Genomic DNA, 20802 nt, shown 5'->3' on the forward strand with positions numbered 1-20802 from the left:
TGCAGGTTTTCATTTTGCCTAGGGTTTGCTAGGGTTTCATCTTCGTTGAGATTTTATTTTGGCTAAGGTTATCCTGTTGACCGAAGTATTGTTCATCTTGAGTGTCCAGATTTCATGTATGACAGAAGTTTTATGAACTACATCTTAGTGATTTCTCAAAAAAAAAGGTTCATGAACTTAAATTTGTAGGTTTCAACACTTAAAAGGAAACTTTTGATCAATTTTTTTGGAGTGAAAGTATTATTTTCTGATATTATTCCATAATTCTTGATACATGTTGAATTTATGTGTATGTGTGATTTGCAATTTTTGAAAACTTTGACTTCTTGTATTTGAACATGTATAACAATTCAGTAGTATTTGTTTAAACATTTAAATTTCTTATGAGTATGATGTTACTTGAATTAATGGAAATGCCATTCAATAGAGTCTGCGTCTAGACTCCTGCAGTCTCAGTCTAGACTAGACTTCTGCAGTCCGAGTCAAGACTCTTGCAGTATCATTGTAAGGGTGTACTTTTTTGTCTTTACTTCACCTTAATCAGAAACTTCTTTTCTTAGTTCTCTGTTTTTTTTTTTTGAAGTTCTTCGTTCTCTTTTTGTAGTGACATTTTTCTCACTCTTGATTTTGTAATATTATGGGAGTGTTTTTCACCTAGTTATGAAATAAACTATTGTTAGATTGAAGTACTTGAGTTGTTTAGAATATATCCCATATAAGATTAGTTTCAATGTTTCATCATTATCATTCTATATGGAAATATTGGTATTGTCTCTGTTGATTGAATAGAGGGCGAATCGATTGAGAAAATTTGATTGATAGAAGCGTTTGAGTTGTATTGTGAAATGTAGTTTGAGTTGTATTGTGAAATGTAGTGTCCAAACTGAGTCTAGACTACTATAGAAATTGTCTAGATTATATAAAATTAATTTCAATATTTCGTCATTACCATTAATTATATCACAATGTTAGTATTGTTTATTAAACTGTGTGTGAATCTATTGAGTAAATATTTGATCGGTGGAAGTGTTTGAGTTGTCTCGTGACTTGCAAATAAGGTGTTCAGACTGAATGTAGATTACTATAGAAATTGTCTAAACTATATTGTATATAAAATCTATTTTGATATTTCATCATTGTCATTCGATATATCACAATATTGCGATTGTATAACGAATTGCGTGTGAATCTGTGACTTGTAAATAAGGTGTCCAGACGGGAATAACACGCTATTCAATAAACACTTTCAATATTTTTTTTTTTTTTGTTAAGGATATAAACACTTTCAATATGGTGATACAATGAATGATAATGATGAAATATTGAAACTAATTTTACATATGATATAGTCTAGATAGTTTTTATAGTAGTCTAGACTCAGTCTGAACGCAAGTCACAAGACAACTTAAACACTTCCCTCAATCAAATTCTATCAATTGATTTACACAGTATTCAGTTGATAATATCATTATTGTCATATAATGAATGACAATGTTGAAATATTAAAATTAAGGTGGCCAATACGTGGACAACTGTTATTTTTATATGGACAACTATTTTCGGGCCCGATGCGAGTCAATTATGCTTGACTTAGTTGACTTTGATTTAATAAGGGGACAACTCCATAAAGTCTTAAATACTAACAGTTACTAACTTGTGGACCATTCACAAAATAATAGTTCAAAATTGAAAACCTAAGTTGTCTTCTTCTTCATCGTCTTCTTCTTCTTCCTTCTTCTTAGTCTTATTCTTATTCTTGTACTGCTACTAAAAGTGAACTATAGTTTCTACCACTTCCTTTTGTTTTTTTATCAAACCCTAGATGAATGAAGAAGATAAAACTCATCAATCTCCACTTCCCTTATTTTTTAGTAAACTATAGTTTCTACCACTTATCTTTGTTTTTTAGTGAACTATAGTTTCTACTACTTCCCTTTGTTTTTTATCAAACTCTAGATGGGTTTTAATCAAACCCTACATTGATGAGGTAAAACTCTAACTTTTTTAATTTTATTTTGTATTTTCGTTTTGGTAGTTTGAAAGAATACAAAACGATTTCAAGGCAAAAAATCGAAGTGAAGAAGAAATTCCCAGAATTTCGTGGGAAATCTACGAAAATATGCTAGATTTTCGTGGCAAGTTTCCTTCTGTCTTGCCAAATTTTCGTAGAAAATCTACGAAATTGGCAAGTCAGATTTTTTTTTTTTTTTTTTTAACAAAAACTCAGAAATTAAGATCTCTCGTGTTTTGTCGATTTTTCACGAAGCACGAGCAACTCTACTTGTTTGTAAAAAAAATCTAGGGTTTTGAGATTTTTGATTTCTAAGTTTTAAAAGTTTAACGGGTTTTAGGATTTTTAGATCTGATCTTTCTGGTTAGGAATATCCTTTAACAATTCCCTTCCCTTTATTTGATGTCATAATTTTTTCCAAAAAATTTCTCTCTGTAGAATTTTGGGTTGATGATGAAGATGAAGTAGTGGAAGAAGACCACACTTACTTAGGGTTTATGAGAAAAGAGGGAGGTGTTAAAATAACACATCTAATTCTAAGAGGACTTGAGTGAAACTAATAGAGAGTTGTCCCTGGTGTCCATATAAAAAAATTAATTATTTTGGTTGTCCACATAAGATAGTTGTCCATATAAGAAAAACGGTTGTCCACGTATTGGCCACCAAAATTAATTAATCTCGACAACTTTTGTAGAAGTCTAGACTCAGTGTAGACACTGTATTTACACAAAACATCTCAAATACTTCGATTAAACAATACTAAAACTAAGTTTATAAAGCAATCTATACTGGTCACTTCAATATAACAATAGTTTATTTTATAATATTTAGTCTAGAACACTCTTACAGTATTAAGTATAAGGTGAAGAAAAGACAAAAAAAATGTACGTTTACACTCAGATTATAGGAGTCTAGACTAGGACATGAGGAGTGTCTACTCAGATAGGCCTGTAAATTTTAACAAAATATCAAATTTTTGTTTTAAATTTTAACCATTAGATCTAAATGATAAATCTCAACCATACATTTTATATATTATTATGAATAAATCTAATTTTTTATATTACTTATCAGATACGGATATTTATCGGATCGAATATTAGTGTATCCGTATCCAATAAGCAGATATCCGATAAAGAATATCCGTATCCGATATGCGAAATTTCGAATATTCTTGTAAAATTCGAATACAGATGCGGATCGGATGTCGAATATTCGGATATCCATTGACAGGTCTAACTCGGACTTTATTGAGTGACATTTTCACATTAATAATTAAGTATTCAAGTAACACCATATTCACAGGAAATTTAAATATTCAGATAAATATTACTACATTGTAATAGACAAAGTAAAATAAGTTGAAGTTATCTAAAATTGCAAACCATACATACAACCAAATTTAACATGTAAGGAAAATCGTGACATAATATCAAAAAGTAGTAATTTCACTCCAAAAGAGTTGATCAAAAAACTTCAGTGTTAGAACCTACAAATTTAAGTTCATAAAACTTGTGATACCCACAAGCACAACATACAACTTAGAAAGTAACGTGGTTAAAAACTTAATAAACAAAGAAACTTATGTTACACTTCGATCGTTAAAGAGATTGGCAAAATGAGGGATCTGTTTCATTCGAACTACAAGTCTTCTGATAATGTCATACTTCATGGCATCTATTGCTCGTCGTCCTTTGCTTGCGTAGAGACTACCCATGTTACTCTCTTCTGCTATCATTGGTCTACCTCAGCGATGTCTTGTATTTGAGGGTCTAATAAATGAATCATCTTAATGTGACGTATAGTATCTGCATTTCTCCAATACAACTCATCTGAGTAGTTACTCAATATAACATAAGTTTCATCAAGAGACCCCCATTACCAGCTCAATTGCATGTTCTTTTAACCGTCGCGGATATTTTCGCGTGTCCTACATAATGTCTTTTGGTTTGTGTTTACGATTCGCTCCTTCAAACGTGTGCATCATCATCCCTCCAATAACTCGAGAAGTTGTGTGTCTATGCACACAAATGAGGTTTCCAAACTTGCTATAAGTATAAATGTCGTAACACTTAGACACCCTAAAGAAAGAAGATTCATTGATTTTAATTCTCCGTAAACTTCAATTGCATCCTTCAACTGCAAAAGCTATTGACTACAAACTCTTCGTAGATTTCTTTATTGTAAACTCGAATTTGTTGGTAAGAGCCCGTAAACTTAACCTATCTTTTGGTGCACTCATGTATTGAAATGTCTCATGGATTCTGACACCTAAGTCTTGCTTTCCTGAACCTAATCCTTCGTCATCATCTTCATTCATGTGGCGCATAGACTGAAAATGATTTTGAAGTGGTGGTAGGCACACAAACATCTTCCCTAACAAAGTCCTTTTTCCTATTTTTGTGCGCCGCAAAGTATGAGGGAGATACAAACTCTTCTTTCGGCTCTTTATCTTTATCTTATTCACAACCACCTCCACCAAATTTGTTTTCACCAATTATTTCAATATCATCATCAGATGGTCTACCCTTATGTCTAAATCAACTTCATCAAAATATTGTCAAATCTCATAACAACTCAAATCTCATAACAACTCAAATCTCATAACACCTCAAATAAAAAAAATCTTTTTGTTCTGCAGAATTAGGGTCTAGTATCAACACTTGTTTCTATATTTACAACAAACTCATCACGTTTGCGGATAATTTATTCTTCTTTGGTACTATAACAACGCAAATCTACCACATAATCTTCTTCATAGGCAAAACAAGCACATGTTTGAACTCTTCTGTATATGCTTTTCAACCTGACTCAACACTTTCTCGGATAATAGGTTCTTCCTTAACTGTTTTGTTGGGTGATGTAATCAGATAACCAGTGTGGGGAAAAGAGCATAGTTCCTTTCTTGAGGAAATTTTTTAGTGATAAAGTATTCATTTTTCTACAATTGCAGAGCGTGAACCACCTTCCAAAGTAACGTACAATGAGATATACTTAGGAAAATTACCTTTCACAAGTGTCCCAAAAATTTGAAGTCACGCTCAACCAGAATTTGCATAGGTGAAGCACTTTGAATGGTCTCAAAAACCGTGAAATTCAATTTTCTCAAACAAGTCATCCGATCTTCCTTCACATACTATTTCATTGACAACTTTACAAAGTTCTCTAAGTGTAGTCTCATCTGATAAAACTACTCATGTTTGTTTACCACTAATATACTTAATATCGTTATTCACATTTTTTCAATCTACCACCATTGAATAATCAAATGCTCACAGATTCCATTACGAATTACCTTACAAATAAAGATAGAATCATTTTTGTGCGCATTAAAAGTGTTATCAACCTTCTCAATATGTGCCTCAAAATCAAGCTAATCTAGAAGGAATAGGCAAATGGTGGATTTTATAATTGAATATTATTTACGAACACAAGAAGAACGTCAAACATCAACAAAGAAAACATAGATTTAGAAGTTACGTATATAATACCAATACATTAAAGATTAATTTTATTTTTTAAAAGTTGAAGATTAATTACGAACGCTTGTTAGGCATTGTAAAATACTAACAAACATAACATAAGAAAATGGTAGTCATTGAGGATCATTGACAAACACATAGTGAACATTGTAAAACACTATCAACTAATAAATAAGAATAAGATAAATCCCTAGCCAGGGTTGACAACTCAACAACACATAACATGAAGGTTCAACATATAAAATTGACAAACAAGTGATGCATAAGATAAAACAAAGTAATGATAAAGACGAAGTAAGGTAAAACTCTAGCAAAGATGGACAATTCCTTAATCAACAGAAAAACTCTAACCAAAATGTTATCTTTGCCAAGATGAAACTCTAGCAAATCCTAACCAAGAGAAGATTGTGAGGAGAAGGAGTGCAAGACAATTTGGAGGGGCGCCTTTAAAATTACTCTAATTTTTATTACGTATTGTTTTTACGTAATAAGGTGTATTTGAACCTTAACTAAATAAGAAACTATAGTCTAAGATGATCACAATTGGAAACACTAGAGAAGTTTAGCCGATATGTTTACTCAATTAGTTTTGTAACCCGTCTTAACAATGAAAGTAAGAACTTGTCCAAGGGTCCTCATCTGGACATCTCATTTTAAGTCCATGGGGTCCTGACATCAAATCTCCACAGAAGCAATTTATCATCAAAATTTATCCTTTAGCAGCGTCTTAATTGGCAATTATTATTATTTTTTATTCGTGAGATCGAATCTCAGTGGATATCTCTTAACGGCGTCTTAACTGACAGTTAACGTGCTTCTTCAACTCGTGCTATATCTTTTGTTATATTTTATAGTGGCAATGTCAAAAGAAAATTGTCGAGGGATGCCATCATCTATTTGTAATATGCTGAGGGTTTTATGGAAAATTTGGAGAAAGTAAAGACTTCAAAGTAATTACGTCATATAAAGTTATATGCCCAGCCCAACCACACACACCTGATTAATCCTCTCTCTCTCTCTCAGTTTCTCTCTCTACAACATTACCAGTTCCTCACTGTAGTTGTAGAGCTCTAAATGGCGGAGAAGAGAGTAGAAGAAAATTCAGATAACCTAACCCTAGGTCTACCGGAGAACAAAATTCCGGCCGATCCTCAACCGGAAGAAAAACCAGGCGAAGAAGAATCAGAGGAAGTTCGGGAGCCAAAGAGAAGAAAAAAATGTCCATCGGCTTTGGAAAAATTTGGAGATTTTCAATCATCAAATCGGAGGAGTCTTTCGTTCTCATTCGACACGAAAATCACAAGTGCTGGACCTAGTAGTACTGAATCCACACCAAAATTCGGATCTTTCCATCTATTGGAGCAAGATTTAGGGGCATTTGGAGCAATAACTACTACATCAATCATAGGAGAAGACGACCACGAAGAGATCTCATTAGGGTTTCCAGAAAATAACAGAGAAGAAGAACAATCAAAGAAAGAAGAAGAAGAAGAAGAAGAAGAAGAAGAAGATCTAGAGGAAGTAGCTAGTGAAATTGAAGATTCAATTTCTGTTAATTGTGGTTAGAAATAGAAAAGGGGAGAATTGAGATTAAAAAGTTGAATTTGGTAAACGATATCTGAATCTGAAAAGAAGAAGGGAAAGTTTTAAGTAATAAAATGAAAAAAAAAAAGGGTTCCACCTTTATTTATTTATGCATCGAAGTGCTCTCTATGACTCTATCTATCTCTTCCCTTGTGTTGTGTTGTTTACTTTCTTCTCTCTTTCTCTCTCTCTCTAGAAACGTTTTATATGTACAAATAGTAGTAGTAGTTAATGAATGAAACTTGTTGTTAACTCGTCGTCTTCACGTGGGGTTGTCTATTAATCTTATGTTACTTCCATTTCAAACGGGTACCAAAACGTGAATTAGTTTCCATTTTGAGCCCCCGTCATAGGCTACACATTGTATTTTGCAACTAAGTTTCAGAATACCAACACATGTTGCCCACTATACCTCTGGACTAATAGTGATCATGTTTGTTTTGATTAGTGATACTGTCTGTTTTGATATTTTGGAGTTTCGTAGTTTCAAAAGTCATCACTCAAGACAATATTTAGTCTCTAATGAAGACGGATTTAAACTACAAGAAACGAAGTTCATTAGTAAAACTAGCACAACTTTTTTTTTTTTTGTTGAAAGAAAACTAGCACAACTTAGTTTATGTTTTGTTGTGGTACATTTAAATAAATAGAAGTGTGGGTGCTCTTGATATAATTTTATTGATCTAATTAGAAAAGAGGTTAGTTCCTTTTGGCTTCTAATTTGAAGTCAATCTGTCATTTTGAGTCCCTTAAGTGACAAACATTTAGTTTTGATTCGCAAAATTCAAATTTTGTGTTTTTTAATAATATCCCTGTAATATTATATTACATTTTTTAATTTTAAAATATATTCACGTCACCTTGTTTTCTCTCTTCCACCTGTCATCTTCTTCATGTTCCCTGCGGTTCTGTCATGAGGTCTCCAACGACTTTCAAGAAAAAGAATTCTCTTTATACTTCCTCTTATCCAACCAACACCACCACCACCACCACCGCAAACTTCTAGTGAAGGGTAACTGAGGAAAAAAGAGAACGAGAAAGAAAGAAAGGAGGGATTAAAAACTTCAAAAAAAAGGATGGAGAGAGAGAAAAAGAGAAGAAGAGAGACAAGAAAAAAGATATCGAGGGCTACGAAGATGGCGGTGGTGATGTTGTGACGAAGGAAAGGAAGAAATCATTTTTCAATGATGGAATGTACGGTGGTTATGTTGTGACGAAGGAGAGGAAGAAATCATTTTTCAATTACGGAATGCACTTCAATTGATTCGCACAAGAGACCTCCGCATTCCAAAACAAATGCATTACCATCCTAGGCAAATCGAACACCAATACAGTAAGTTAAATTGACAAAATAGTCACAAATTGGAGGCCAAAAAACAAAACAAAACCATACAAAAATTCCCATATTTTAATATTTTTTATTGGCCGATTTTATGTTTTTGCCATAATTTTATGGGTAATTTTTTCTCCCAGTAACTTTTATTGGGTAATTTTCTTTTTCTCGGTAACAATTTATTGGGTAATTTCCACGTCGGAAGAGTCGTCTAATTTAGGTAAATCGACGGACCTCAAACACCATTTAATTCGGACATAAATTTTAGTTCCGCACACGAAGAGAGAGAAAGTTATAAAACATAAATAGAGAGAGAAAAAAAGTGTACGTACAAAAGAGAACCGATTTCGTTTCTTCGAAACCCTAGCTCGATCCGTCTTTCCTCATAGAAATTTCCATCTCTCGTCTTTCGATCTCCGTTCAAGCAAAAGGTCTGGTTGATTTGATCTTCTCTAATTCATTTTCTTAATTCTTCTCTATCTCTAATTTTATAATCTGATTTTCCTTCCTTTTGATTAATCTAGCTTCATCTATTCATTTGTCATTTCATTCATTCATGATTTTGTTTTGTAGATCTGTTTATGTCTTTGGATTATATATTGAATTTTATGATTTACATGTTGATTCCTGTTCCGATTTTGGTGTTTATGTGTTTTGTGATTCTGATTGTGATTGGAAACGTAGATCTTGTATGGTAGATGTCTTGCGAGGATATTAGGTCAATTACTGATCGTTTGTTGATGATTATCGTTTGGTGAGGTGAAGGACGGCATTGTTTGTTTTCGAATTTGGTTGGTAAAATGATTCGCTGAAGTCCTTTCTTCTTCTTCTTCTTCCAGCCTAGGGTTTCCTTAAAGGATTTGTAACTTCGTTTTTTTTTTTCTTTCTTTTTTGAATCATTATGAAGATAGAAGAGCAGTTAATTTTGATGTTCTTTTGTCCCACCGTCACTTCGTCTGATAGACAAAATCTCTTGATTTGGCTTCATGGCTCTCGAGAAATTGTCCAAGCTTGATATAGGCATATCAGGGTTGAAGTATATTGTGGCGGTCATCTGTATAAAGTTGTAGGAATTTGTTGTAGAGGTGTTTAAAATGGTATAGAGCTTCAATTAAAGCTGTTCCTAGGACCCTTTCTTTATTACCCGTTTAATTCGGAGCTTTGACAGGACCTCCCTATTGTTTCTCTTCGAAATTTCTGTTCACGTCATATTTTGGGTCAGGTCAACCAATACGTGCTGAACAGAGTTTGTGCTGCAGTTCGAATCATCAAAGCTACCTACGCTATAATGTTGCACCTTTGATATTGGTTGATTGATTCACAGTTAGTAAGCTACTTGCGTATTTCCTATATTGGTTCACAGGAACTGGTTTATTTTTTTCACGTGTATTTCTTATGACTGGAATGGGACTTTTCTGGATGGTTGCGAGTTATGTTTCATTTTATTCCCACACACACTGAAGTCCTTGTGATCACAGATATCTGAATTCGATATTTAATCGATAATAGTGTGTAGTGTTTTTTAAACTTTAGAATCATTATGTAGAATCTGTTTGTTCTCCTTGCCACTTCAATAGGAAACAGTAGGTGTAATATTTTGTTATATTTTCTTGCGTGTTTTGCTCAAGAACTTATCATTGTTGCAGGAAGATATTATATATCCGTTGACGCAGATATGTCTCCTGCTTCTAAATCCAAGACAAAGGATAAGTCATCTGGAAAGGCAATTAAGGAACAACAGAAGTCTTCTTCCAAAGCTACTGTACCTGGAACCGTAGGAAATGGTGCTCCTGCAAGTGGATATAATCCACTTTTGGGGACGTTTCATACCCTGGATACAGTTCCATCTATATCTTCTCCACCTCATGGCAATGGTCGTTTCCGGAATATAGACGAGACAGATGGTCAGTCAGGTAGTTCTGTTGGGACTGGGGCTGAGTACGATTCTGTTTCGAACAATGACAGTTGCTCTGGCGAATCCGAAGACCACAAAGACAAGATCTCCACCTCCGCTATCCGTCAAGAGTCTGTACCTGGTTCTGACAATGACAGACGCGAAAAGATTCGGCAGAAGAATGAGAAGAAGCACCAGCGTCAGAGAGAGAAAAGGGCACAAGAGTTGCATGACAAGTGCAGCGGGTACCTCATGTCCAGGAAACTGGAATCTCTTTCTCAGCAGCTTGTATCGATGGGGTTCTCTTCCGAGCGTGCAACAATGGCTTTAATCTTGAAAGACGGTCGAATAGAGGATTCAGTTGTCTGGTTACTAGAAGGAGGTGAAGAAGCAGCTCATCAGAAGAATTCTAAACTTGACAGTGGGGATAAAAACCTAAAAATTGATATAAGTGAAGAACTTTCTCAAATCTCAGAGTTGCAGAAGAAGTATAATTGCTCAAAGCAGGACGTCGAAAGAGCAGTTGTAGCATGTGAAGGAGATTTAGAGAAGGCATCTGAAAACTTGAGAGTACAGAAGCAGCAAGAAGCAGTTCCTATTCCACAAAAGATAGAAACTAGAACTGTTGGCGATCAGGTTCCTCCTCAGTTCATAAATAAACCGCCCACAGCCGCGACACCTGCAATAACAATACAACAGAGAAGAGATAAAAGAGATTTCAACTACACAAAGGCAGCACCACCAGCTACTGCTGCAGAAACTCCAGAATCTACGAACAGAAACTTGCAGCCATTGAAGAAGAGTCAGCCAAAGTCAGAGTGGCCAAGGCCTCTGCAAATAGCATCACCGGCAGAGAAGAGCTGGCCAGTCGCTGGGGGATCAAGTTCCTCGGTTTCATATAGTGTTGCTCAGCCTCTGCGTAGTTTGGCACCACCCCCTGTGAAGGTGGAGAGTAGGTATGCTGGTGCTGGAAGTGAATTGAAGAATCTTCAGACAAGAACAGTGAAGGAACCAGTGATCATGATGCAGCGTCCGCAATCAATAAACTCCAAGCAGACCAGTCCGCTGCCAGCAACAAATATCAGTGCCTCCCCCCCAGGAACGACCACTGGACTGTACCAACAATTGAACAGTATCTCAGGTCTTGATATGTTGAAATCAAATGGTGGGATTCCATCTTATTCTCCAAGCACAAGAGGCCTCAGCCCCAACAACTTGAGTGCTCAAAAATATTATAATCAAAATCTCCATTATCAGCAACAACAACTCATGTCTAAGCCAGTAATGGATTCTTCTGTTGGAGACATTTGGGGAAATTCATGGAGCACAACAGGAATGGGGACGGGAATTCATTCCCCGAATTCTTCACTTGCTGCTCCTTCCTCATTAGGCTTGTTTTCTAGGTGGGGAACGACAGGAGCATCTGGATCAAATTCACATGTTGATTGGAGCTCAGGAGGATCAATGAAGCACTGTGATTACATGAACATCGACTGGACCTTGGGAGCAACCTCATCCCCGAAATCTTCGAAAGGATGGAGCTATGACCAAGCATACAGTAGGATGTATGACTCGTATACACCAGGAGGCCTATCAAAACAACATACAGCTATGAGTTCAGTGAGCTCTAATGGGGGAGGTGGCGCATCTTTGGCTTCAGGGTTTCATCAAGAGGGAGTTCCAAGAACAATGACAGAGACTCACCACCACCACCACCAGCCGCAGCAGCAGCAGTCGTCTCAACAGCAACAAGGGGGGTCAACGGCGGCAGGATCACAAGAGTGGACATCTCCTTTTGCCGGGCAGGATCTGTTTACTTTACCCAGGCAATTTGTTACTTCCCCTTCTGCATAAGACAGCTTGAGTAAAGAAGAGAACTTTAAATTGGAAAGGAAAAAAGAAAAAGAAAAATGGTTGGTTGAACTTGTGTCTGAAATGGTGTGTAGTTCCTTCTTCTCTAAATGAAAGACAGATGCGTTTTAATAACCAGTTATCTCCCCCTCTCTCTGTTTTCTTTGCTCTGTTTTTATCCGTCCAATTATTAACTTATTACGATCTTTGTTGCAAGTTTTCCCTTACCATCCTAACGACTATTTCGAAATGGGTAAGTGATAATTTTAGTTTCAAACACGGATATACAAAGATTACCCTATTTTTCATATGGTTGATCCGATACTAAATTAAACACAGCCTGAACACAAATCGACCTACCCAAAAAAAAATACTATACTCTGACACCAAATGGAGCGATTCAGCACGCCAAAAGGAGAGCTTGGGTAAATAAAAGATTGAAGTACAAACTCTTTCCCTTGCAACAAACTGATCTATCATTTCATATGTGTATATATATATATATATACATCTCATTTAATCACCCCATCTTGGAAGAAAGATCTTCAGGAGATTCTTCAGAAGTCATTGTTGTACCGGGTTCTGCATACCACTGGTTCTCTTCCCGAGTCAGAAAACATGCCTCTGCCAGTTAGGATAATCAGTAAAATATCAAAATACACTCGTGTCCAATTTGATATCTTGTAACAAACTTGTAAATACTAGTTAAGTTCATTCACATTTGCAACTATTTTTATTTGATTTGGAATCGATCCGGAACCAGTTCATTAAGAGCTATATCAAGCTCACCTGATAAAAACACATTTTGGTATTCGTCGTCGTCATAAACAAACTGTGGGGGATCCGGAGACCCAATTCCAACAATCGTGCTTCCGCTACATGATATATAAAACTTAGGTTAAAATGAATAGAACAAAAATGGAAGTGAAGTATAGGTTCTTTTTACTGTGAGAGTCCAATACTTAGTCGAGCCTGGTTGAGGCCCTCAGCAAAAAATGGGATAAGGAATTCATTATTGACGAAGAGTTTCTTGCATTGGTATGGAAGCCTTAAAATTCCATTGAACGGAAGTGGTTCAAGATAAGAAATGGATGAAATACCTTCCCGACATGAAAACAGCATCATACTGGCCTCGACCAGCTGCAAGAACCCGTTGTTTCAACCTCTTCAAAGAGGGGAGAACTTCAAATGCCGAAGGCTCTGCAATAACCACAACGGAAATATATCAAGCTATTGACTCGGAATTGATGCAAAAGAAGAACAAGAAATTAGTTGCTTTCCGAATCTCCCATACCCAAATCATTAATACAAACATCTTGAGATATTCCGTTCTCCGAGATCTTCTCCAACAAGGTTAGAGGATCTACCTTACTTGTTTGATCCAGCCGAAGACGCTGCAAGAACAAAAGCTAGTCTCAGGAAGATCTTGAAAAGTAACCCAATAAAACTTCTTTACTGCATAAGGAACTGAAAAACTGAAATATGAAAAAACAAATTTACTGAGTTTATGTGCCTTGTAAACTTCTGCTGTCGAGCAAGCTTCTTGTGGCTTTATGAGAACCATCGACATGTCCAAGGGCATTGGTGGTGGAATATCTTGAACAACCTGAAACATATTAAGTCAAATTGCCGAGGTCAACTTTTTTATGAACTAAAAGAACTTCTCTTGACCAATGTTTGGGGAAATCGTCTCCTCTATATGATAGTTTTTTCCTCATGGTCAATGCTTGAACACACAGATGATTAAGTAACATGTAAATAGGAGATTTGTTCTAAAGAATTACAACATCCACCTCGATGAAGAAAAAAGACCACTTATTTGTACTATATGTTTGAAGTATATGGGATTAATAAATTTCTTATAAGTTTATAACCAAGAGGAGCCAATATATTTGCCTTATCAGCCATCCTGACTTCGACTCCCACGTGGCAAGAGAAATGCTAGACAACAAAAAGTTAACTCAACCAAGTCGGTTCTACAACTCTGAATACAAAATTTTGGATGGCCATGTGATCCAAAAGTAAAGTTTCACATTGAGATGCACTATACATCAACCATAAACCTACCTCACCTCTACCGGTACAATAAGCTGCTCCACGAGAAAAAAAGAAAGGAATGTCAGAACCAATCTCACTCGACCACTCTTGAAGTTCCTTTTCTGAAGCAACACAATTGTTGAACTGATTAGCTGCCCAAAGTGCAGTTGCAGCATTACTGCTTCCACCACCAAGCCCAGCACCAGTGGGCACCTTTTTATCAAGATGAATCTGACAAAAAAAATTTATAATGGAAAATAGTCAAATGAGAAATCATACATAAATTGATGATTTTCCAATAGCTTATAATTGAGTGATTACTTCTACTTAAACTTTACCCAGAAGAAGTTGTCACTACCAGTCTTTTTCCTGTAAAGATTAAGGGCTTTAATAATCTGCAGGGAAATTCAAATCCATTAGTTTCAAAGAACCACAATGAAAAATCTTCAAGCAGTGTAAACATTATTAGTACACTCTTACCAAATTGCTGTCGTCAAGTGGGACTCCTGGCACGTTAGTCGAAAGGCGATCTTTGGTTTTTGATGGTGATAATGAGAACTTAATTTTGTCTCCTAGACTTATGACCTGAAGAGGGTAATAGGAAATGAATTACAATTATGAAATGAAACCATGAAAAGCTCATTTCCTTTCAGAATATAAGAACCAATACAAAGGAAAAACCAATTGCAATTTGTTTAAACTAAGACAAGAATGTATTCTACGGGCTAACGATTTCGGAGTAATTGCCACACAGTGCAACTGCTCAAGTTAGTAATATGAAGCTAATCTCTAATGAAATGAAGAGGAGATGATAAAATGCAGAGCAAACATGAAATGTTATGGCTTCTTTGCCCAAGTTAACAGTTTTGAAGAACATTTGATAACTAATATCAATTTCTTTGTCAAAAATAAAATCTATGATATCAACCCATCTTTTTTTTATCGTGAACTTTGAGTGAGTTGTATAGAAAGAAAAAGTATTTACATAATCCACTGAAACAATAGAATGGTTTTCATTTGGACAGCAAAATCCCGTAGCTGAATGAGGGCAATAAAAGTTGAGCACAAAAAAAAGCAAAAAATTACAATATGCGTATCGAAGCCTCCCAAGACACTGTAAAGTCATCCATCTTAAGAAATTTTGCCCACTCCTTGCCCTACTCCAAGCAAAAGGGGTCGTTTAGACCAAGTGAAGGAATACTTGACTCCATCGACATCTGCTTCTTCTTGCATGCTGCTTTATTTCTCGCGGACCAACTACTCCAAAAAGTAGTGTGTGCAATGCTCCTTCATAATTCTTTTCCTTTGGAGGGCACCTTCACATAAGTCCAGTGGAGCAACTAAGTTCTCCACATTGCTCGGCATTGTCCAAGAGATGTTAAAAGGGTCGTGGAAAAAAGTCCATGCAAGGTAGTGATAGTGATAGAGCAGTGAATTAGAATGTGGCTAGCCGAGATCTTTTAACCCATTTCATCAGAGATTTAGAAGGCTAACAGTGTTTGATCATGATAGAGTTGAAATGGGTTAACATTATCAGTTCTAAACTAAATGGTTTTGTTTTTAAACTAGATGAAATAAGGTCATTTGGCCTTCAAGAAACCCAATCCAATTTTTTTCAGTTTCATATCTTTGCTACATTAAATGTGACTGAGATTCAATGTAAAGTGCTGGATAACATAATTGATATCTGAACTCAAGAACCCATGTTTCAATTTCAGCAAAAAAATCAAACCAAACAAAAAGAAGAAATAGTTGGGTGATGAACTTACATGAAAAAGAGAAGCCAAATCATGAAACCCATCTTCCCTCTTTCTAGTAATTCTCAAAAAAACATTAATCTGTAAAGAAAGAACAACCAAATTCAGCACAAATTACTGAACTGAGTCAAGCAAAAAAAAAATCACCCACATGAGGAAAGAGAAAATTTAATGGAATACCTTGCAAGGTGAAAAGAGATTGAGCCTTGAGAGGCCAGCATTCTTATCAACTTCATCTGCTAACTTATTTAATCTTTCATCTGGATCATAAACTATCTTAAACCAACAAAAAATTATTGAAAAATTAACCTAACAATCAGAGAATAACTTGTAGAAAAGAACAAGAAATTTGTATAACTAATAGTTCACCATACCTCTACTTGTTTTTTACCAGTTTTAGAATCAGAACCCATGGCTTTAACAAAATGGGTATTTCGATATCGAAGTTTTTGATGGAAATTAGAGTTACCCAGACCCCAAAATGCAGAGAAACTGGGTTTTATGCAGAGATTTCTTGAATTCATCCCATTAGATTTAGACACAGGATTGAGGTTCAAGTTGCAGAGGAGATTAAAGGAAGCCATGAATGAAATTAGTAAGATTTTTACTTGTTATAAACCAATTATGTGCATGGATTGGTGAAGTAAAATTTGATAAAAATGAATAGAAGAGAAGGGAATCAATCTCCTCTCTTTTGGAAAGGGATTTTGTTTGCTGCAGTTTTTGTCTTGAGGCAAGTTCATTGGGTTAGTTGGAGTAGGGGTACTAAATTCGATAAGAACGGGGCTTTTAGTGGCCCACTATACTCAAATTTTGGGCTTCAATGGATAAAGGCCCATGACTCCAACTGGAAATAAGGACAGGGAAATGTTAGGAGAGGAGGGAGGGTACAAGTCAAATCTCTATCTCTCTCTATAGATTTATGGACAGTTTGATTCATGTTTAGGTCTGCAGTAGGTCTACTTTTGCAGTTTTTCTTATCATTTTATATGAAATCTTATTGTTTTCTCAGTTGTCGTAGTGTTATAGCGAATGTTGTTTCAATTCAATATTGTATACAATGATTATTTTATTTTTTTGGCTTTTTTTAATAGAAGACTATTACGATGGTTGTTTCTTTCTTTTTTGAGTAATTGTTTTTCCTTTCATGACGGAGAGTTGCATTTTTGTTGTACTTTGTAACGCTGAGATTGTGAGGGTCCCACATCACTTGGAAGAGAGCTTGTAGCCTGGGTTATAGGTGTATGTTTAGGTGAGCCCGTGAAGTCTTCGCACAAGATTCATACATGTTGGACTTCGGCATGGGTCTCTAAAGTGAGGACAATGGTAGTTGCTAAGGTTTGCGACGTCACACATGGTAACAGAGTTGAAGACGGTTAGTCGCTAAAGGTGTTATAACCCCACATAACTTGGAAGAGTAGGGAACTTAAGCTATAAGTGTACGCTCAAGCTTGGTAAGTGGCAAGGCCTTTTTGGGTGAGTTCGTGTAACCTTCCCAAGAACAAAACTTTGTACATGTTGGGTTTTGGTCTGCGTGTTTAAAATGGAACAATATCAGTAACTACTAAGGCTTCACACGTCACACAAAAACTACTATAAAAACTATTTTTGTTAGTAATAAGTATTTCCCACTCGACAGCCACTTTACTTTTGGGAAATAAAACTTCAAAACAAAGATTTAGATTGAAAAACAAATGAAGTTATAAAAATAATTTTGCAACTAAACAAACAAAAAAGCGAGGGAATAACCATCGAAAGCAGATGAAAGGTGATATTTTTACTCATTTACAGTTATACAATGTGCAATAACCAAATGTACTTTATATCAACATACTGAAATGATAAAGTGTGTGGCAATACTCAGACTTTGTATTCATTTCTGTAGCAAAGGAACTCGAACATAGATGATTATATACAATCTAATGTGGACTAATACATTTAGCCATCGTTGCGAAACGCCAATAATTACAAAATAAATGTTTCTTTTTATCCTTTCCAACTGTAGCTTGTAGTTGCCTCGTACTTATCTTATCGCCATCCATAGCACTTCTTATCTGCGCCCTAATTTCTAGTATGTACACATACTCTAGCAATTCTCTCATAATGAAGATGAAAAAAATACTTTACATGTAAAATATATACAAAAGAATATATAAAATATTGTAAAGAAGCCAATCTTTAGTGTCTCTACCCTTCATAAAAAGAGGGTGGTTCCTTTGGCTAAGTAAAACTATATAATATGTAGTATATCTTTACATGCTGCAGCAAATACAAAATTTAACCCAATCACCTTAATTCACTCACTCATTCATATTATATAGTTTAGCTTTCTCACTTTTTGTTTTTTGATGTGTCTCATGACCCAAACTTGTTTCAAGTTCCCAATCTTTTCTTTAATCCCATATTCTTCCTTTCCTCAAAAGCCTTTGGCAAAAGCTTCTCAAAATTCTCCAAAAACAACCTAAACTCCTTTTCACTCATCCCCTTAAATGAAACTCCCTCATGATCTTCATTATCATTTTCTTCTTGTTCTCGTTCCATGTTATAGTACTTATTATTGTATTTTTCACGAACCAACGACAATAAGTTTTGAGGAAATCCACCCGCCAAATGTGCAGACGAGAAGTCAATGAGGGGAATTTTTGGAGGCTTACCTGATAACGTCGCCATTCTCTGAGGGGACTTGCATCTTATCTTTTTCACATTAGCCTTGGCCATAATACACAAGGTTTCTAGTACACTAGGTTCTTGCTTCGTACCTATGTATTCCCTGGTCATCATTCCCCCGATATCTGCAAGACAAAGTCGGGCTACGCAGGCAGCAAATTTCAAAAAAATAGTACAGATAACAAGTACCCGAATTGATGATTCTCTTAATGAAGGCAATTCGGATCGTAGGATCTCTGCATCCTTAAATGGGTCGAGTTGGCTTATATACTCAACTTCTGACTCCGAAAATGGTAGGGATGCTTGAGGCCAGTGTAGCCATTCGAAATATGGGTCATCAAGCAATTCGGGTAAGCAGAGCCCATGATCTATTGGGACAAGATCGACCGACCCAACCACATAATTGCTTTCACTCGAATAATTACTATATTCTTCTTTCCTGTTTTTCTTGACTAAGATATTTCCTGCGTGCCTATCGAGGTTTAGAAGCCTTACATCAAGGATTCCGATCCGATGAACCGAAGATACTGAAAACCCGGACGGGCCCAAGTCACCCCCATCAAAGTCATGATCCACAAAACGTTGGACCGAAGCAATTTTAGGGGTTTTCAATGTCTTTAAACCATTGAATGCGACATGTGAAATTCTTACGAGTGCAGTAGGAGGCACTCCAGCAAACGCGTTATGATCGAGCAAGTAAGCGGCTACTTCACGAAACCCGGTTTCATCATCTCTAACTGAGTTTCTAAATCCGAGTTGAGAACTGACCCGACCGGGGAAACCTTTTGGATCAAATGGTTTTGCCACTGCAATTTTATCTCCTGTTTTATTACACAAGTAATAAGCACCACCTAGTCCACTTAAAACTGGAACCGGGTCAACACCAGAAGCCATAGCTATGGAAGTTTCAATTACGAGAGAGAGGATAGCTGGGGACCCACGACCCGCAACAAGCTCAATACCTTGACCGGTATTTGCTGCAACGGTGTTATTTTCTTCTATTCGTTCTGATAAACAAGGCGTAGAGAAACTACGATAAATGTTAGAGGCAGCCACAACCGCTTGTTTCAACGAGTGAGCAAGAAATGTTGAATCGAGCGACTCAAAAAAGGAAAGAGATGAGTTCAGTTGAGCGAAGGATCGGTGTTGAAGTATTCGGGCAACCAAAGGTGGTTTGAATCCATTGTGAAGATCAACCGCTATAGCCATCGAATCGAATTTAATTTGAAAGGACTTGGTACAATTATTGCAAGGGCAACCTCTAGGTGCTTTATTCAATTTGAATACTTACTTTTATATGGAGAAGATAGCCCCATCATCACAAACTAGACCTGCCCAAAACAAAATTTTATTTTCACAAGTTCTTACCATTCCTAACGAAGAAGAGATATATATTTGAAGTTATTTTTATTGCCTTACTTCATTGAGCAAATACTTCGTTAGAAATTCCTGAAAAGATAACAAAAATGAAATACATTTATGAATGAATGAATGAATTCGATGAACAAAATTAATCACAACGAGGAATGACGATGATTAATGGAGCACAATTTACCTAAAGCCCTCACACCTCCCCCTCAACATCACATATTGCTGTTGACAAAAAAAAAAAGGTAAGAATTTAAAACAAGAAAAACGTAACAGATGAGTAATTGTTTTCTTAAATAATTGGAATAGACTTCCGAAAAAGAGTTTAAGAAAATTAAGATCAAAGAACATGATCCTAAAAAAAATTCGCAATCTCTGTATTATATTGTTTTCTTAAATAATTGTTCTGAAAAAATCTAAACCGTGATCTAGAGGAGTGAAATTACTTGTAGAATAGTACTATTTGGTATCAAATTTAGCCAGATAGAATGTGTTAGAGATGAAAAGAAAAAGTGTACGAAAGAGAGCAGAGTACCCTAAACACGGTCGAGGCATTCAGGAGAACACACGAAGGAAGCGAGAGAGAAACCAAAAACAAAGATGTCACCCCACACTAATATTACTTCCTCCTTAAAAGAGGAAAAAACCACAAATTCCATTCTCTTCCTTTCTCCCTTTTATATCCCAAATCCTCCTACCAAAACCTTGTTCTTTAACCTTACGTAAATTTAGGCTTGCCCTAAATATTTGTAACAGAAAATAACTGTTTTTACTTGTAATATAGCTAAACTAGGTTAACTTGAACACATGTCTGAACC

At 35.8% G+C, this 20802-nt stretch overlaps 3 protein-coding genes across 4 annotated transcripts; 1 reads left to right on the plus strand and 2 right to left on the minus strand.

Annotated features, from left to right (window-relative positions):
* Positions 1-8616: 8616 nt before the first annotated feature.
* On the plus strand, positions 8617-12290 carry LOC147545785 (Ubiquitin-associated/translation elongation factor EF1B protein). The gene is made up of 2 exons (XM_086672903.1): positions 8617-8841; positions 10057-12290. The coding sequence occupies exon 2, from the start codon at positions 10086-10088 to the stop codon at positions 12156-12158; it is 2073 nt and encodes a 690-aa protein (XP_086529029.1). The 5' UTR covers positions 8617-8841; positions 10057-10085; the 3' UTR covers positions 12159-12290.
* A 258-nt stretch (positions 12291-12548) lies between these two features.
* CDPMEK (4-(cytidine 5'-phospho)-2-C-methyl-D-erithritol kinase) lies at positions 12549-16698 on the minus strand. Its single transcript, XM_086672904.1, has 11 exons — positions 16324-16698; positions 16130-16225; positions 15962-16030; positions 14673-14777; positions 14531-14587; positions 14223-14423; positions 13669-13761; positions 13450-13549; positions 13256-13355; positions 12945-13030; positions 12549-12779 (listed from the first exon to the last, which is right to left on the minus strand). The coding sequence occupies exons 1-11, from the start codon at positions 16531-16533 to the stop codon at positions 12676-12678; spliced, it is 1221 nt and encodes a 406-aa protein (XP_086529030.1). The 5' UTR covers positions 16534-16698; the 3' UTR covers positions 12549-12675.
* Positions 16699-17706: 1008 nt separating this feature from the next.
* Positions 17707-20677, minus strand: LOC147545787 (phosphatidylinositol 4-kinase gamma 8-like). 2 transcript variants are annotated; one of them, XM_086672906.1, is made up of 4 exons: positions 20520-20677; positions 20172-20209; positions 20036-20065; positions 17707-19947 (listed from the first exon to the last, which is right to left on the minus strand). In XM_086672906.1, exon 4 carries the CDS (start codon positions 19823-19825, stop codon positions 18323-18325), a length of 1503 nt encoding a protein of 500 aa, XP_086529032.1. In that variant the 5' UTR covers positions 19826-19947; positions 20036-20065; positions 20172-20209; positions 20520-20677; the 3' UTR covers positions 17707-18322. The 2 variants fall into 2 exon arrangements, with proteins under 2 accessions (XP_086529032.1, XP_086529033.1); XM_086672907.1 differs by having other exon boundaries at positions 20031-20065; positions 20520-20635.
* Between the last annotated feature and the right edge of the window lie 125 nt (positions 20678-20802).

This window comes from Eschscholzia californica, unplaced genomic scaffold, assembly GCF_041429995.1.
Source record: "Eschscholzia californica isolate CP2 unplaced genomic scaffold, dmEscCali1.0.p SCAF_4, whole genome shotgun sequence".
Taxonomy (NCBI): Eukaryota; Viridiplantae; Streptophyta; class Magnoliopsida; order Ranunculales; family Papaveraceae; genus Eschscholzia; species Eschscholzia californica.

Coding starts and splice junctions, on each gene's coding strand:
- LOC147545785 (XM_086672903.1), top strand. CDS start 10,086: ATGTCTCCTGCTTCTAAATCCAAGACAAAGGATAAGTCATCTGGAAAG.
- CDPMEK (XM_086672904.1), bottom strand. CDS start 16,533: ATGGCTTCCTTTAATCTCCTCTGCAACTTGAACCTCAATCCTGTGTCT. Junction 14,424..14,530: donor GTAGTGACAACTTCTTCTGG/GTAAAGTTTAAG, acceptor TTTTTTTGTCAG/ATTCATCTTGATAAAAAGGT. Junction 13,031..13,255: donor GCTGTTTTCATGTCGGGAAG/GTATTTCATCCA, acceptor TATATCATGTAG/CGGAAGCACGATTGTTGGAA.
- LOC147545787 (XM_086672906.1), bottom strand. CDS start 19,825: ATGGCTATAGCGGTTGATCTTCACAATGGATTCAAACCACCTTTGGTT.